The sequence below is a fragment of the Eptesicus fuscus genome, chromosome 9 (genome assembly GCF_027574615.1).
Source record: "Eptesicus fuscus isolate TK198812 chromosome 9, DD_ASM_mEF_20220401, whole genome shotgun sequence".
NCBI lineage: Eukaryota > Metazoa > Chordata > Mammalia > Chiroptera > Vespertilionidae > Eptesicus > Eptesicus fuscus.
Genome location: NC_072481.1, coordinates 90,022,714 through 90,041,610, shown reverse-complemented (window position 1 = coordinate 90,041,610; position 18,897 = coordinate 90,022,714). Strand labels below are relative to the sequence as shown.

The 18,897-nt window shown below is 53.9% G+C and overlaps 1 protein-coding gene across 5 annotated transcripts in view; it reads left to right on the top strand.

Annotated features, from left to right (window-relative positions):
* The window catches only part of FARS2 (phenylalanyl-tRNA synthetase 2, mitochondrial), a 571,059-nt gene extending 553,034 nt beyond the window's left edge, over positions 1–18,025 (top strand). For all 5 annotated transcript variants that reach the window (XM_054721518.1, XM_054721515.1, XM_054721514.1 and 2 more), the window contains one exon: positions 17,799–18,025. In XM_054721518.1, the coding sequence (XP_054577493.1) occupies positions 17,799–17,937 (139 nt within the window). In that variant the 3' untranslated portion in view covers positions 17,938–18,025. The remainder of the gene's footprint in view (positions 1–17,798) is intronic.
* Positions 18,026–18,897: the final 872 nt, after the last annotated feature.

Here is an 18,897-nt window from a genome sequence, read left to right as displayed (position 1 = left end):
CAGGTCTGCCACGTGGGCCACAACCAGGAGAGCATGTGGGCGCAATGTTCTGGAAGCTGCATAACTTATAACTCAATTTTCCTATTGTCGCTCACATTATTAACAAAGTGTCTTCAATTGTACACAGACTGTGCGATGGCAGGGCCAAGAGCTTTTTAAAATGTTATCAATATTTGGAATTTAGGAAGTGTTTCCATGTATATGTACAAGGTTGTGGGGCAGGTTTCTGTCGGTGTGGTTTCCTCGTGTTAGCCCTTCAGGGGCAGAGGTGGCCTGGAGTAGTCGTGTCCTTCTCCAGGTGGCAAAAGGGGACCCTTAGGACTGAGCCCAAACACTGGTCTGACTATGAAGCAGGGAGTGCAGTCATTCCAGCTGCTTCTGAGGTGAGGGCTGTGTGCTGCTGTTTTGTCTCAAAGGCTGTCTGGACCTCTCTGTTTCTTTGTTCCTTGTTTGTTTATCACTTTATATTTTATGCTGAGCTTTCCTTTAACGTATATGGAATATTATTCAATTAGATTATTTCCTCACCAATTTTAGCCCTAAATGTTGTTTGGCTATTTGCAAAATTAAAATCTCTCTTTTAGCATGATCAATTTAAATAGTCATATTAATTGCAAAGTGCTTTAAAAACCTACTAATTCTCAATAACACTGCAAGGCAATTACAACCCCCTCTGTAAAATAGGGAAACTGAGGCTCAGAGCCATTAAGGGACTTGTCCTAAGTCACTTGCCCTCTAAAGGGGACTTGTGGGATAAGGTTCCGTTCCTGATCTCCGCGGCTGCCTGCTCTCTGCTGCATCTGGCTGCCTTTACGTAGCTCTATGGGAGCCAGGATTTCTCTTTATTTAGAAAAATGTGTTCTTCCAAGTGAGCCCCAATCATATTTGAAGCAAATTTCACTTGCATTTGTACATTTTGAGGCAAATTCAGGCAAATCATTGCTTCTCTGAGCTTTGCTTTTCTCTATTGCAGAATATGGGGTGGTTTTTAAATTGCCTTCTTGGGAGGCCTGGGGATTCTGAGGAGCTGCTGGGTGGGGGGCGGGCACTGCCATGGGCAGGCAGGAAGTAGAGGCCAAATGGGTGGGGTCTTCGCTGTCCTCTGCTAAGCAGCTTTACCTTGAACTGTACATACTGAATGATTCAGAGGGAACACATTTGAAGGGTGTCATTGGGAGATTGGGATTCTGTTGCTTTGGAGAAAGAAAAAGAAAAGACCTAAACCATGAGACCCTCAGGTGATGGAGCTCATAGTAACTAATCTAGATTGAGCTTACAAGGGCTTCCCCTGCATTAATGCAGAATTATTTTCTCCAAGTTATAATTGAGGAAACCGAGACCCAGCGAAGGTAAGCAATGTGACCAAGATCATAGAGTTTAGAGGAGGAGAAATTAGGATTTGAGCTCAGATCACAGGCCTTTGTCCATACCATTCTTTCTACCAGGAATTCTGCCCACCATTAACCCATTAACCCACTCACCTTTCACCTCACTAAACCCTACCCTCTACGGATCTCAGCTCACTGACACCTGCACAGGGAACCTTCTCTGACCTACCCATCCAAGTTAATTGCCCTTTATGTAGCCTCACAGCTCCTTGTACCTCCTTTTCAAACCCTTTCAGTGTAGTTGCAATTTACAATTCCTTGTAATTCTTTCATTAATGCCTGTCCCTTATGCTAGACTATGAGTTTCAGGAAGTCAGGTCGTTTTGTTTTATTTTATTTTGTTTTGTTTTGTTCCACCATTAGATTTTCAGCACCTAGTCGAACACATGGCATATAGGACATGTTCACTTCATTTGTTGAATGAACGAACAGATCAATGAATGGAATGGGTGGGTGATGGACAGATGGACAGACAGAAGGCTATCTAAACTTGGAGGCAGTGGTGTTAAACATGACATTTTCTGCCTCAAAGGCCCTTCCCACTCTGACCACCAGTGGTCTTGAGAGTCCCCAGGAAAGGCCCTCCTGCTGCTTTGCTGCTGACAGTGAGTTGAGGGGTTTGAAGGGCTGTCATGGGGAAGAAGGACTGGAGTGAAACAGGACCAAAGAGTAGAAACACAGAAGCACTGGTGGGCTCAGTGAAAATGGCACTCCCTCTCCACCGGAATGGCCCCAGAAGCAATCAGCATAGGCTTTATAGAAAACACTCAAGCATAGACCAGAAAATCTTTAGGGTCCCTTATCTTGGATTCATTGCATCCATGAAACATGTTGCTTGCATGATGAATACTTAATCAACATATCACTGCCATATTCCAGCCCAGAACATTATAGAGAGAGGAAACTCAGCATGCCAGCCAAGCCCCTATTTTGTTACTCTCTCTCACTGTTTGTTGAGAGATGGTGCTATTAATTAGACCCTTCACTACAGCATTTGCAAAATAAAGATGTCATTGGAAATGTATGTAAATTTCTCCTCACTAATATGTAATTCATTTATAATTAACTGGACACTGAGTCTTTCTTAAAATAATTAGCCTATTTCACCCATCACTCACTAAAGAAATAAACGCGACAAACATAAAGCAGTCATGGGTAATTCTACTCATGTATAATGGGGAGAGGATAGACACAGCATGCTCCTTGGTTGGGTGGCTGTTAGTACCCGATGCCATAATGTTTCAGCAGCCCTCTGTCATTTTGGGAGGAGTGAGCTGTAAAAGTAACTGAGGGCTAGCTTCTAGATGCAGGGAAACTGTCAGAGCCAAGTCCCACCAGCCATAGGATTCTGTAGGGACCTGGTCCTCGACTCTGTTGTTGTGGTTGATTGCTTACTGATGGATTTTCAGTTGAGGCTTCTTAAAACCAGGTATGTAAGGCCTTCCTCTGTGACCCACCCTACCCCACAGCCTCCTGCCCACCATTCCTGTAGTCTATCCTCTATACACCCAGCCAGACACTCTGAACCACTCATCTCTCCTTCAGCCTGTCCATGTGTGCTCACGATTCCATCTGTGCCTTTACAGAAATGGCGTTTCTCCTTTACCACTTATGCATGTGCCAAATTTATGTCTCAATACTCCCCGCCCCAGTTCAGTTGGCACCAGTGTGTGAGACTGTCTGCTCTCTCCCAGGCAGAGTCAGTCACTTCCTGTTCCCGCCATACCCAGAACCAACTTCCTGATGTCATTGTACGTCACCCTCTCTGGCAGGGCACGCATCCTGTGGACAGCTCCTCATTGGACCGTTTATAGAACATACACTCAGCAACTCTTTGTTGAAATGAAAGAGGGGAAATGCAATGAATGCACCCACCGCCAGTACCGCTTATGTTATTTTGCCAGCTCGAATGCACCCCACGCCCTTCATACTTTAAGATCCTACTCATACCTTAAGACAGTGGTTCTCAACCTTCCTAATGCCACGACCCTTTAATACAGTTCCTCATGTTGTGGTGACCCCCAACCATAAAATTATTTTCGTTGCTACTTCATAACTGTAATTTTGCTACTGTTATGAATCGTAATGTAAATATCTGTGTTTTCCGATGGTCTTAGAGGACGCTGCTAGTGGTTCTGTAGAGCCTAAGTCCATTGGAACCGCTGCTGTAGAGCCTAAGACCATCAGAAAACACAGATATTTACATTATGATTCATAACAGCAAAATTACAGTTATGAAGTAGCAACAAAAATAATTTTATGGTTGAGGGTCACCACAACATGAGGAACTGTATTAAAGGGTCTTGGCATTAGAAAGGTTGAGAACCACTGCCTTAAGATCTAGTCTCATCTCCGTTAAGTCTTTTCTGACTGATGTTATTTACAATCCTTGTAATCAGTTTAATATTTAGTGTTAATAGCTTTGTCCTGTTAGCTATCTTTTCATGCATGAATGTCTTAACCCCCAAATAGGGGGTTATCTAACCTAATCCTTCTTTGTATTATTTTTTTAGATTTCTTTCCCCTCACACTGCCACTGTGCCATGCACAGAACAGCCACTTCATGAATATTTATGTATTGATCAAGCAAATTGTGTCCCTATTTTGCATACCCCACAAAGTCTACCTCAGCACAGAATAAATAATTGCTGACCAAAGGTAGCACTTCAGCTACCACAATCTTCTGGTGTAAGCTGACTCGTCCACCCAAGTGTCAGCATGCCGTGCGGGGGAAGCTGCGGGGACAGCGGAGCTAAAGTTAGCGCTGTTGACTTTGGCTTCGTTCACTAGGCCAGGGAGAAAAATAAAATCTCTTCCAAATTTTCTACACAACCAGAAAGCACAGAGCTTTGAAAATCTGTGCAACGTGAGACGTTGTTTGCTTCAAGTTGTTACAAATGTTAAGAGGATGGTTGAGAAGATAATGGAACAGCTGAAAAGACTTTCAAATTTGGCCAAACCCTGTTAGCATTACAAGGAGGGATCTTAAAAATGACCTGCATGATCTGAAGGGCAGCTTAGTTGCGAGGTTCATGAAATCAGGGAGAACAGCTGTCTGGGAGGATGGAGCCAGTCTCCTCTTCGCGCCCCCCCCACCCCCGCCCCCCCCGCCCCGGCAGTGCCCTGCACATGCGTGTCAGTGACCAGTAACTTGGGGTTCATTGTTGCTGTTTTCGTTGGTTTGTTTTTAATATACGTGTGAGTCTAAACTTGCATTTCTAGTAATAGTTAACTCAGTTATTTGGATCAACTATCCTCAAATTTTTTCTATTGTGATAAAAAATACGTAACAAAATTTACCATAGTAACCATTTTAAGTGTACATACAGTTCAGTGGCATTAAGTACATTCACATTGTCGTGCAACCATCACCACCTTCCGCCTCCAGGACTTTTTCATCTTCCCAAACTGAAGCTCTGTCCCCATTAAACACCAACTCCCCGTCCCCACCCCCTGGCCCTGGCACCTGTCATTCTACTCTCTCTCTATGAATTTGCTCTAAATACCTCATATAATGGAATGATGTAATGTTCAACCTTTGTGACTGGTCTATGTTGTTTAATAACGTCTTCAAGTTCTCTCCACGTTGTAGTATTACATTAGTAATCGTTTTTTAGAGACGAGGAAGTTGAAGTTCAGGTGACTTGTCGCAGGTCATTCGGGCCTTCCTGTGTGGCCCAAAGCAGAAGCCTATAATCTCTGGCTACGGAAATGGCCACACCAAGTGTTCACTGTAAGCCTGAACTGTGCTAAACACTTTACATGTGTACTTTTTCATTCCGTTCCTTCAGCAATCCCGTGAGTTCAGTGTCCATATCTTAGAATGAGAACAGGGATGGGAGACTGGGAACTGGGCCAGTGGCCTGTGGCTGGGAAGCGGTAGCACCAGGCCAGGGTGTCCCTGCGCCTCTCCGTGGGGGATGCTATTAGAAGGTCTCCCCAGAGCAGTTATTGTCACGTGCACGTGCGTGTAGAGACCAGGAACACTGGCCCGCTCTCCATGCTTGGCGTGAGATGACAACTCCGAAGTACAGGAAACGTTACTGGAGTTGATGGGAATAGAACGGGGTGGTGGGGGGGAGGCTTTGAAACCTCCCTGAGGACTTGGCAAGAGCTTGATGTGAAAAAGCATCTCCTGCCTACAAACGGTGCGCCTCTAAGGAGCTCTGAAGCTGCCAATGTTGTGGTGACGGCCGGGCTGGGCCGGGCCGGGCTGGGCAGGGCCGGGGGCCGGTGTGGCGGCAGGACCTTGCGAGCTGCGCCCAGCCAGCTTCTCCCCCTGCGCCTGCTCTCCCTCCACCAAGGCCGCCACTGGGGCTGCCTTTCCCAAGGCACCGACTGTCAGGGAACCACCTGGCTGGGTTTCTTGTGACTGACTCCAGGGAACAGCAACCCCTCAGGGAAGAAACTGCAACCACAGCAGCAGCAGGGGAGGCAACTCCGAGGTTCATGGCTGGGAAGTGGGGGGAAGCGGGCACTCAGCACGGCCCACTGGGGAGCGCAGGCCAACTCACTTCCTTCTTGCTTTCATCGCTAATGCATCTCGCATCTGTGCTTTAGCCTGCCTGGAAATTCCTCTCCATCTCCGCCCTCTTCCCTTCCATCCTGTGCAGGCTTTGCAAATGGTGGCCGACTGGCTGGCTCATTCCTGCCGAGGGGCATTGACTTCAGAAAGCTCTGTTCTCTCTGCTCACGCTGGGGTGTTAGAGCCGGAGGAGCCCTGGAGCCTGATTAGTGCAGCCCTCTCGTGGGGGAGCTTAGATGGCTTTGCCGGGCTGGGCTGGGACCCCAGCCTCCTGCCTCCCTGGCCTGCTATTTCCCTACATGACACCAGGGGTGCCTGTGTCCTAGGAAACCTCAAGGCAGTTTGTTGGAAAAAGGGGTATAGAGACCCTGGCTCCGGTCTTGTCAGACCTTCATTCTCTCCTTTTATTTTTTTTAATACAGGGAAGGAAAAGGGGGAAATTATTTGCTTAATTTCCAGACCACTTGTGTAAGTCGTGCCCAATGCTGAGCGATACTTCGTCAGTGTCCCTGACTCCATTCCTGGCTCTGCCAGCCACAGCCACGGTGCGCATGCTCTCCAGGAGGGACACTGCTCCGGGCCCCAGCCCTCTTAGGGAGGTTCACAGAAACTCATAGGAAACAGTGTCATTCCTCCCCCAGTGAGCTCCATGAGTAAAGGGGGGAGATGGGACAAGCCAGTAGCTATTAAGCACCCATTCTGGCGGCCAGGCTCTGAATTAGCATTCTGCAGGCATCCCTCACTGCGTCAGCACAAACCCTGGAAGCAAATGTTCCTGTCCTCACTTCCAGGAGTCGGGGGAGCTGCCCAGATCACACAGGGAGCAAAGGGTGAGAGCAGGGACTGAGCCCAGGTCTCTGGCTGCAAAGTCGGGTTCTTCTCCACACCACCATGCCTCCTTCCAGTCTGCATTTTCTGGGCTGGCCGTGAACAAACGGTTCCCTCCCTCGTCCTTTTCCTGCCGCATTGCTCCTCCTGCTGACTGAAACCCTGCCTGGGAAAGCATGCCAGGTCCTACCCTCCTGACGGGCACGGGGCATAGCCTGCGAGCTTCCGACAGCTTCTGCACAGGAGAGTCAGGGCACCCCATCCTCAGGACTCTGAGCACTTTCTCCGGCCAAGGAGTCCCGCAGGAGTAGGCGGTGACTGCAGGGCCTGCTGGTCATGGACCGTCTGCTCTGGGAGGTGCCAGTGCACCCCCAAGAATGTGAAGTCATGCTCTTGCCACTGATGGGAAAGCAGACCCCCATGAATGGTGCAGGAGCGGGGTGTGGGCTGCATCCCATGGAAGGTTTTATTTCGAGTTCAGAGCTGTGTGGTCGCTGAGTGAACCAAGTGGGTGTGTGAAAGAAGTACTCCAGCCCTCCTCTCACTCTGCCCCTGTTCCTCCTCCCCAGTGACACTTCCCAAAGCCCTGGGTCCTTTCAGGAAGTCTCTCATTGGCACACTGAGAACTGGAGAGCAGCTGTACTTTTGAAACTTGTTAGGTTCATCTCTTAGTTGCTCAGGAAAAAAGGGTAGACCTGGGACAGCTTCCCTTTAAACATCTAAAATGTTGGCGATCCCGTGCTAACCCAGACTTAACTATGTGCTGCACTTAAGCATCTTTTTCTTTGGCTCTAAGGTTAGGGCTTTGGAAGGAGAGGCACTAAAATACAGAATGCCTGCCCGCTGCTCTGCCCACCCTCCGTCCCACCCGGCCGCCCCTCGGCCCTGGCTCCCCTCACTGCGGGAGCAGCTGGGCATGCACCGGGCGGTGGAGTCCGGTGGACATTGATGATTACGGCGGAGCAGGGAATGGGATCCAAGTGGAAGAAAATTTCAGGAGTGTGAGTCATGTTTGCAGGTTCGTGAGCCAGGCTGAATCTCAAATGAGAGCTGATGTTAGGCCAGGGGGAGCAGAAGAGGTGGGGGTGGCGGGGCAGAGCGCCGTGCGTCACTCATACCCTGCTGCTCTCTGGCGAGCGTGGGCTGTCCTCCTGCCCCGTGTGCTCCTCGCTGGAGGTAAGTGAGCCCTAATGGGCGGCATGGCTGACTCCCTTTGGAGGCTCTGTAGCGCCCATGCTGTGCTAGACAAATCACACCAGGTAACGCTTATGGGGAAGCACCGAGGGCAAGTCCGGGAGGCTGGGTGGGCGCGCTGGCTTCCCTGTGAGCCGTCATGGTGTGGCGTGCAGGCCCACACCTGTCCTCCCTGGGTGCTGCCCCAGCCCCGGTGGGCACCCTGAGTCCTGGGTGCCCAGCGCGGTGCCTGGAGCCTGCTGTTTGCTGAATGACTAAATGAATCTGTGAGTGAACTAGTGATAGTTGAAGCCCTGGAAGCTCAAACATTCTAAGATTCTCACACTAAAATCTCTGTTAGAAATTCAAGCTCTTGTCACTGACCAATTCGTTTTAGCCAATATCTCAAAGAAATGAAATTCCAACACACACACAAAGAAGTTTAGACTCTCTTCAAACTCATTATAATGAAATTTGACCTCTCGCACTCAGCATGGCTATTCTCATTTACTTTGCCTGTGAGTAGAAGCTGTGAAGTACATTAAAAAACAAACAAAAACAACTTTTATTTGCCTTTAAAAAAAACTCCACATTGTCATGCAGACTGTCACCTCCTTCAGGGAAGATTTCTTGTCCTAAAACTTGTGGCCCCTGAGGGCTGTGGCAGGTGCATCTCCGGCCCCGCAGCTGTGGCCCAGTAGCAGGGAAGACCTCGTTAACGCACCCCCTTCAGGCGCTTCCCACCCCGCGTCCCAGTGAGGCCCCCTCTCCAGCTTGTGCCCTCTCCGTTAGCCAAAGGGCAGAGCTGGAGGGGAACCCGGCCTCGGTTCATCTCCTTGAACAGAACAATCGTTTGCAAACCTTACCACTTCCTCGGAGGTTGGGGTAGAGGAAGAGGTCAGAGCTGAGAAAGGGAACGGATGAGGAATGTGGTGGAGCAGTCCAGTGTCATAGTTGATAGTTGGGCTCTGAAACGAAATCCTCTAGCTTTATTAATTGAGGTAAAATTCCCATAAAATTAATTATGTTTAAAGTGCACAATTCAGTGGCATTGAGTACATTCACAATGTTGTGCAATTACCACGTCCTTCTAGTTCCAAAACGTTTTCATCACCCCCAAAGAAACCCTGTGCCATTAGACAGTTCTCCCCTGACCCATGGCAACCACCAGTTTCCTTCCCATTGCCATGGCTCCCCTGTCTGGAATGTCGTATAAATGGGGTCCCACAGTGATGGGGGCTGTGTCTGGCTTGGTTCACTTGGCACGTGTTGAGGCCCGTGCACGTTGAAGCTCAGTGATGGGAGGCATTGCGGCGGGCACATCCGCTGTCTGCCACTCATCCCGGGGGTGCGGGGGGCGGGGGGATGCCTCCTCCTTTTGACTGTGGTGAGCAGTGCTGCTGAGAATTCTCGTACAGGTGTTTAATTGAACACCTCCTTTCAGCCCTCCTGGGTATGTTCCCAGGAGTGGAATTTCCGGGTCACATGATAACTCTACCTTTAAGTTTTTGAGGCACCACCACACGGTTTCCCAGAGCGGCTGCACCGTTTCACATCCCCACCAGAGCGCCCCGTTGGGAATCCAGCCCTGCCACCTACCAGCTGCATGACCTTGGGCAGGTTGCTTCTGCTCTCTGTGCCTCGGTTTCCTCATCTGTCTCATAGGAACAATAATCTGTTTACTCCCAATGGAGTTGTGTAGCTTAAATGGCATAGAGCAGTGCCTAGTACGTAACAAGCTACATAAATATTGCTGCCGCTGCTGTTATTGAGGGACAGTGGGGGTCGTGGCAGATGAAAGATTGAGAAGCTCTGGGCCTAAAAGAGGCTGCACAGGTGATATAAAAAGAATCAATGGAGCCCTAGTCCAGACAGGTGGGGCTGGGCACGGAGGGCTTCCCTCCCGCTGAGGAATCTGTCTTCTTGTTCAGTGATGAGCACGGTCCCTCCGCTCATGGCCCCGTGGTCTTCGTGGGCAGACCACTCACTGCTCAGCACAGGGAGTCCCGGGTCCCCCTCACGGCCAGCTGCCAGCTCACCCCCTTCAGCTCTCAGCCAGCAAAAGGACAGCACGTCCCACCACAGGAAAGCCCCACACAGAAACTTCTAGAAAACAAGAAAGGGAAGTCTCTTTCTCTCTTCTCAGTGATGTTCAGAAAAGGCACACCTGGTTGATTTTCAGCCGAATCTTCTGAATTATCACCAAATATTCTGCCAAATACTATCCTCTCAACTTATAAAATTAATCCATATGCTTAAGATTCATGTACATCTAACTCATCCAACGGTTTTATAGAAGCTGTTTGAACCCCAAGAATCTTGTCAGGGGTCTTCCTTGACAGACAGAAACACGAAGATACTTTGCTCCCCATTCTTCTTTGGCTGGAAATTTCAGCTCATAGGTGGCCCTATTACCAACGTTTCAGCTCAGGGTGAGCCAATGAAAAAAGAGTTACCGCAGTGGCTCCTGGCACTCGTATGGCACTTTATAAGGTGCGGTCCCTGTCCACACAGGTCTCTGCCCCGTTTGGAAAGGCCGCTGGGTAAGTGCTGTTGTCTCTGTCACTGGAGAACACTGAGACTCGGGGCGGGTGTGGTGGCCAGCACGTGGAGCAGCCCGGACAGGCGCGCTGGGCTGCTGCGAACTCCCAGCAGCTGCGTGTGGGTCAGGCATGGCTCCCAGCGACGGGGGATGAGCAGGAAACGATCTGGTCCAGCTGGTGGAGGAGTCCTGCTGGGTGCCCAGCCGGCGCAGCAGGGCCCTGTCCTGAGAGAAAGCATCCTCCAGCCTTACACGGGGCCTCTCACAGCCGGGCCTCCTCGGTCCAGGAAACACTAGAGGAGGCAAAGGAGCAAATGGGAAGGCTCGGCCCTCATTGATCTGGTATATTCCACTCAGCCAAGGGGCCTGGCAGGAAAACAGGCAGGAGAGGAAGGAGGGGAGAGCCCCTGAGAGCTGACCTGTGAAGTGCCAGGAGTCCTCTGGCAGCAAAGACCCAGGTGGCAGCTGAAAGGTTTGCGATGCAGGAAACAAGACACAGAGTCCAGGCCATGGAAAGGGGGGAGGTTTTAATCTTGCGCTCCCGGGCGAAACTCACCGGTCCGAGAGTGGGCCAGGGGAGTTCGCGCCAAAACAGGGGCTTAGGTACTTCCTTTATACAGCCGTTTAGTGAGGGGAGGGTGGAGAGCATGAGAGATGTGGAATTCCTGCCTCGGGCAGGGGTCTGGGAAGGCTAGCAAGGGTCTGGGAAGGCGCCAGTTATCTTCGTCACCATCTACCTTGCGGGTGCTTGCATGGCTGTGGTCTTTCCCCCATGCCTCGACCTAACATCCCAGCCTTTTTGGTGATAGGGGGCGCCGAAATCGTCCTGGCTACTTCCTGCTGACCAGGGGCGAAGAGGGTGGGGGAGGTTAAAGGCCAGGGTCAGGCAGAGGCGGGTTGAGGGGCAGCCTGAGTGTAGGGATGGAGCAGGAGCTGGTTTACAGTCACCCGAGACATTTCTGACATTTCTGCGATCTGGGAGCAGATGAATTTGAGGAGGCAGGGAGCCCCAACATGACAGGGAGGAAGGCGGCCCTGCGGGCCCAGGGGTGGGATGAAGGGAGCAACCAGGCGAGCTCCGACTCTCCATACAAGGTTAGTTGGGGAACTACTGTGACCCCGAAGCAAGGCCCGGGGTCAGAGGAGTTTATGCAGTTGCTTAAGGTGCCGTTGCACCAAAAGAAGGTACCCGGGCTGGCCTTGGTGGGACTGGCTGCAGTGTGGTTTTGGGTACAGTTCCAAGTGACCCGTCCCACAGTTACCGGGTTGCTGGTCTGGTAGCATATCCATGGGGGCAAGGTGGGTTCTGGAGTTTCGGGTTCCCAGAGGGGAATGCCAGCCAGGGGAGGCTGACATTCACCATGTCCTTGAGTTCCTGGAGGAGTCATGAGTGGGACGGCAGCCAGCAAAGGTCTTTGGAGAGAGACACATAAAAAGCAGTGCGAGACATTGGGCAGGGTGCGGGTCTCGTTAAGGAATAGTAGAGTGTGTTGGATAAGTTGGAGCCAAGAAGACAGGACTTCTACCCGGGGGGGAATCAGGCAGCTTCCCTTTAAGGGAATGTTTGGCCTGTAGGATGCTTTTGGAGACCTGGATTTGGGCCTCCTGGGCCATGACATATTCCCGGGAGATGTAGATGGTCCCTGAAGGGGTTGAGCTCCAACCATCCCCATATAGTTTTCCCATAATGCCCGCAACTCATCGCTGGTCCCAGGGGTCCCGGACCCTGATGTTGAAGGTCCCGTCCTTCCAGAAAAAGGGACCAGACCTGACCTCATTGTAGGCATCATGGATGACACAGCCTGACCAGAGGCAATCCCCACAGGTGTTGACGTCTCGATTACACCTGTCTGGGTTTCGCTGGTTGTAAGCAGAGTAGGCATATGGTCGGCCACCATTGCACACTGACCGGAGGTCGACAGCAATCAGGATCTCCGCCTGGCATCCGACCAGAGGGCAGTCCTGAGATCCTACCTGCCGGGTGACTTGTGTGCTGTCCTGGTTGTAGGTTTCATGGACCTTGAACCTCCACACATAAGCAGGTGTAGGAGGGTGTAGGTTGCCCAGGGCCGGGAGGAGGAGAAGGAGGGGGAGGGCGGCTAAGGCGGACCTTAGTGGGGCCCAACACCTCACATTTATAGAAGTCATGCTGCTCCGGGGTCCTCTCGAGTCTGGAGAGGTGGTGCCACGATGGATCTCCAAGTAGTTTGGCCGCAGTGGGGGTTGTGAGGATTACTGTGTGAGGTCCCGTCCACCTGGGTTCCAAGGCCTTGGGATGTAGATTCTTAAGGAGAACTGAGTCCCCGGGCTGGAGGGGTGGTCCTCGTGAGCCTTGGTTAGCTGGTTCTGGCCTGGGCAGAAACCTGTCAGCGTGTTCCCGGAGCAGCTGCCTGAGTAGAGACAGGTATGGAAGATAAGTAGCCAAGAGAGGAGGGTCAGTAGGGAGACGATGGTTGAGCAAGAAGGGTCTCCCATATAGGAGTTCAAAAGGGCTTAAGAAGGTGGGGCTCCTTGGTGTAGCCCGGATTCTGGTCAGGGCCATGGGCAGGAGATCCGGCCAGGAGCTGTGAATTTCTAGAGAGAGTTTTGTTAGATGGTCTTTAAGGAGGCCATTGGCCCTCTCGACCTTACCCGATGATTGTGGGCGGTAGGGTATGTGCAGTTTCCAGGAGATGCCAAGTGAGGTGCTAACCTGCTGAACGACCCTTGATATAAAAGCCGGGCCATTGTCTGATTGTATGGAGGTGGGGAGGCCGAACCTAGGGATTATGTGTGTTATTAGGGTCTCAGCCACAACCTCAGCAGTTTCCTTGCGAGTAGGGAAGGCCTCTACCCACCCTGTCAGGGTGTCTACCATGGTAAGCAGATATTTGGTCTTCTTGTGGGGAGGCATATGGGTGAAGTCTACCTGCCAGTCCTGCCCTGGGAGGTGTCCCCTCATTTGATGGGTAGGAAAGTTGGGGCGCATTCCTCCCTGGGGTGAGCAGGAGGAGCAGGCACTTGTGGCTGCCTCTGGCAGTGTGGGCGAGGTGAAGAGGGATGAAGGCCGTATCCAGGGTCCGCTTGAGTTACTATCGCATAGGAGGCTTTCTGACGTCCCTGGGGGTCTAGACAAGAGCTTCCATCCACAAACAGAGTTAAGTCAGGATTAGAGAGAGGAAGATCTGAGAGTCCTGCCTGAGGTTGAGTGAGGGCCTCTGACGACCTCGGGGCAGGAGTACTTTGCTGCAGGTTGGGTGGAGGCAGCAGGAAGGAGTGTGGCTGGGTTCAGGGCTGGGGACTGAGTTAGGGAGATGTCAGGACTCTCCAGGAGCAGGAGATGGAGTTCCTGCATGGGAGAGGGGGCAAGGAGAGATAAGGACCGGTGTGACAGAAGATCCTGGAGAAGACCTGTAAGGGTTGCTGGAGGCAAATCTTCTGGGCCTCCTTGGTGAGAACAGCAGCTGCAGCCAGAGCCCGGAGGCAGGGCTGCCATTCCCGAACCTAGGGATCAAGCTGTATGGTCAGGTAGGCTGCGGGGTGAGGCTGGAAGAATCCTACCAGTGGAGGCCAGCTGTATGCCTCTGAGACATGTCGAGGGAGGGGCTGCAGAGAAGGAGATCATCTCCCTACTGGAGGAGAGTGCTGGGTTCTAACGAACATTGTCGGAGGTCTCTGTTAGGCCTGGCCAAACAGATGAGGGCTGTCTCTGAACCCCTGGGGCAGGACCATCCAGGTGAGTGGGTCCTTTTAAAATCCTTGTCAACAGTTAACTTTAAAACTTCTTGGAACAGGCCTCTAACTGCTTGAATTCAGAACTGAGTTTCTGATAAGCCTGTGCTAGCAAGAAAGTTGTTCTCTAGGGAGGGAGGAGCGGGGGAGAGGGCGGGGTGAGAAGGCGCTGAGGCCAGAGCATGTTTGCCATCACTACCCATGACCGAGATCGTGGAAGGGGCAATGGCCCGGAAAAGGAGGGCAAGGACAGAGCCGTAGCCCCCGTATGATCAGGAAGGAGATCTGCTTACCCACTACCTTGAGCGTTTACCTGGGGGCCCGGCGAGGGTGATGGGTCGTCGAGTCCTGCCATCTTCAGCCTTCAGCCAGTTCCAGTGTGGCCAGCGGCGGGTCATGACCTGGAAGGACGGCCCCTCTACGTTGAGACGCAGAGGGCCCGTCACTTTTCCAGGGGCAGTCACTTTTCCAGTGGCCGCTTTGACCGCACGCCGGGCAGGGCTGGGCTGGAGCCCAGGGTTGGGGGCACTGTGGCCTTTGTTTCTGCACTGGAAGCATCCTCTCGTTGCACCCCCACCACGCACAGTCCCTTTTGGACCAAACGTGGCTGCCGGCCGGCCCCAAAGGTAGCAAGGTTTGGGTTTGCAGACTCATCTCCTGTTGAAGGCGGGCGTACTCTGCCTGCTCCTCACGGGCGTTGAAAACCTTAAATGCCATATTCACCAGATCCCGGACAGGGGTCTGAGGGCCATCTGCCTTTTTTAACTTTTTTCGGATATCTGGGGCTGACTGCGAAATGAAGTGAGTGGCTAGAACTGTTGCTCCGGCCGGGGACCCCCAGGGTCTAGGCGAGTATATAAGGTCAGAGCCTCAGTCAACCTGTTAAGGAAGACTGCGGGGTTCTCATCTGGTCCCTGAGTAACTTCCCTCAGCTTGTCAAAGTTAACTACCTTGTGGGAGACGGCCTGTAGGCCGGCTATCAGGCATTGGAGCATCTGGTCGCGATGTCGGCGCCCCTCTCGCCCTTCCGGGGTATCTAGTGGGTACACCCAGCCTGGTTCCTGACGAGGAACGGCCTGGGGAGGTCGGGGAGTGAGGTTGGGGGAAGGGAGGGAGCGGACGGCAGGGCAGAAGGAGGCAGGGCGGAAGGAGCCCTTTAGCAGGGAGGCCGGTGAGTCGGAGGGGAGGAGGAAGAGGAGGCGGGGCCGCGGCCCCGGGGGCTCGGGGTCCGAGCCTGGTCGCTGTCCGGGGCGTCCTGTGCCTGAGCCAGCGGCGCTGCCCGCCCTCCCCACGCCTGCTCCCTGGCCGCCTCCGCTCCCCCACCCCGGAGCGCGGGAGCCAGCTGTTCGGAGCGGCTTGCGGGATGGCGGGCGGGTGGCGATGGTTGCAGCCGCGGGGAAGAAAGCGCAGCGGCGGCCGCGGGAGGGAGCGGCGCGGTCGCGGTGGTGTTACCCACGGCCGCGGAAGCCGCGGGTGGGCAGGTGAGGTGCTGCCGAGAAAGCACCTGCCACGGGAAGAAAGGGAGCCCTGGCGAAGTAGTAGTAGGAGGAGGGCGCCGAAAGCTTTCAGCAGGAGTAAGAGGGGTGGAAGTGAGAGAGCAGCTGGGTCCAAAGAGTCAGAGAGAACTGAAGGAGCAGAGGACAGAGTCAGAGAGAACAGAAGGAGCAGAGGGAGGGACGGGAGCGCAGATTGAAAAAGGCCTGGACACATGGAACCTCCAGCCCCTTCCCAGCTCGTTGGCAGGAATTGTTAAGGTCGGTCAGAATGTTAAAATCGAAAGTCCCATGTTCAGGCCACTGTGACCTGTTGTCCAATTCATACTGAGGCCATGCCACGGTACAGAAGTAAATGAGGCGTTTAGGACGCAGATCCCGGGACAGGCCCAGCTCAGCCAGATTGGTGAGCAGGCACCCAGCGGCGCCTGCGAGTCAGTTTTGGATTTCTGGTGCCCATTTTGAAGCCTAGGGTCAGTAGCGAGGCCCAAGGATCAGCGTCCCAATCTTTGAGCCAAGGCTACGGACGGAATCCGGAATCCGAGGGATGGTGGGAGACGTCTCTCGCCGACCCCCTGGGATCAGAGTGAGGCCAAAAGGCCAGAGACCGAGGCGGAGTAGGAACGTCTTCACTACACCCCAGGGTCAGAACCTTTCCTGGAAAGGTCCGGAGGGCTATGCCCGGAAAGCAATCTCTGACGCGGACCGCGATTTACGGACAGAGACGCCGACGGAGGACCCTAGGAGTCAATAGGGACTGGGACTCACCCACTGACGCTGCCGAGCTGGAAAGAAGCCTGAGGGTTCCGGGAGACAAGTGGGGAGGGGTACCCCAAATGGGATACACACTCAATCCCCACCCGGGTTTCGGCACCAGATGAAAGGTTTGCGACGCAGGAAACAAGACACAGAGTCCAGGCCATGGAAAAGGGGGGAGGTTTTAATCTTGCGCTCCCGGGCGAAACTCACCGGTCCGAGAGTGGGCCAGGGGAGTTCGCGCCAAAACAGGGGCTTAGGTACTTCCTTTATACAGCCGTTTGGTGAGGGGAGGGTGGAGAGCATGAGAGATGTGGAATTCCTGCCTCGGGCAGGGGTCTGGGAAGGCTAGCAAGGGTCTGGGAAGGCGCCAGTTATCTTCGTCACCATCTACCTTGCGGGTGCTTGCATGGCTGTGGTCTTTCCCCCATGCCTCGACCTAACAGCAGCGAGGGGGACCTGTGGGTCTTCCAGAGGCTCGGGGGGACCCACCGGGGTCCAGCATTATGGGAGGCCCAGCACGCCTCCCCTGCCAGAGAGAACGGCCTGCCCGGCTGCTCCATCTGCAGTGGGGAAGGGCGTGGACTGGCTCGCCGCAGCTGGGACTGCGAAAGAGGAAGGCGCGTGGCTCGGAAGAAGAGGGCAGCTCAGACCCCCGGTCGCGTGGCCAGGAGGAGGCCACCGGGACAGGCGCTCTGCCGGCTGGTGGCGAGCTCTTCCTGCGAGCTCGTGCTGATGCCCAGCAGCTGTGGTGTGCGCAGAAGGCATTGCTGCCACCATGTCTACCATCCAGAACCACCGGCTGTTCCCTGAAAATCGACTCCCCAGCCCGGCAGAAGCAGAGGATGAGAGTGGTTGTTTGCGTGGCACGGAGATGACACGCGGTCTGTGTGGCGCATTGTCTGTGCTTCCCACGGCCCGCAGGGCTGCTGACGGTTACTGGGGCACCCCCGGCTCTCCGGGCAGCCCGAGCCCTGGGGCCGGTCTTGGGCCTCCAGAGACTGCAGTGGGCCTCCCAACGTGGCCATTTCCTCGGACGTGAGGAAGGTGCAGGGGTGCTGGCGCTGGTCCCTGGCCCTGTCTGCTCTCAGAGTCCCTCCCGCGAGCCCAGGGCCACCTCCCACCCTCTGAACCACAGTTTCCAGGGCTTGGCCCACGATCACATTCCTAACCAGCTTCCTCCCAGGGGTTTTGGATGCACCTGGTCCAATGGGGCCAAGGATGCCCTACCCACGTCCTTCCCAGTGGCTGTAACAGAAGCAGCTGCCAGCAGGAGTCCCTGCAGCTGGTCCCCATTCTCCTGGGGCCGGGAGATCCGGTCAGAGCCGGTGGAGGCAAGCACGCGTGCCCTTCACTCACCGCCTTTCTCTTTTATTCTCTAGGACACACAAGACCAGCCACTGCTACCGCATCACCTACCGCCACATGGAGCGGACGCTGTCCCAGAGGGAGGTGACGCGCGTCCACCAGGCCGTGCAGGAGGCCGCGGTGCAGCTGCTGGCCGTGGAGGGCAGGTTTTGATGGCGCAGCGGCACCGGGGATGCGGCCCTCGGGCTCTCGGATTCGCTGAAGAACAAAAAAAAGGATATTGTTTTGATAAAAGGGTCAATTTTAGGACTTTCAGACAATAAAGGATCGCTCTTGAGAAACTGTGGATACTGCATTTGTCTTTTGTTTTGGGAGAGGTGAGGAAGGAGCAGAGGGAGAGCTCCTCCTCTCCTTCAGAAGGCGTGGGGCGCGCTGGGTCCTCGGCCCGGCCCCATTGCCTGCCAACTCCAGGAGGGAGTCTTGTGGACCGGCTCCCCCGGGTCGCAGCGGAGCCACAGAGGACACAGAACTCCGGGCGCTGGAAGCTTTTCTGAATCAGCTTCCGTTCCTTTCTTCCTTCTCTCCCCTTTCTGCTCGCAAAGGGCAGGCCTCAGGCAGGGCGCTGATGAAATGCCAGGGCCCCCTCGAAAGTGAGGGAGTCACAGCCCTGCGACGGCGAGATATCCTCTTGCTTTTCATAACCCGTGGCTGGGAGTCAGGCCTCTGGCCCTGGCTGAGCTTCGCCGCCTCTGCCCGCAGCGAGGAGAGACAGGAGCGCGCCCCGCGGCCTGCAGGCCCGCAGAGGCCGTCCTCGCCCCCCGGGAAGTTGCAGGTCCTCACGGGAGGCCTCCGCTTCCAGGGGCGACCTTTACGGAAGGATGTGGGCTTTGATGTTTCCCTTTCCATCCCAGACACTTTGTAGTCTGCCTGCTTCACTCCTGAGCAGTTCTAATCATCGGACCCCTCCCTGGCCTGTGTGGGAGCTGCGAGGGCTGGATAAATATTTGATGAGCGGTGGCCATTAGCAGCCCGCGGTGTGGGGGCAGGCAGCTGCTTCCAAAGGGAAGGAATGGGCCTGCATGTCATTTAGGGTGTTCTCCACCTGGGCTTTTCCCGTGGGTCGTCATGGGAATTAAGGCAGCCGTACCCCGAGTCCCACACCCAAGCCTGGAT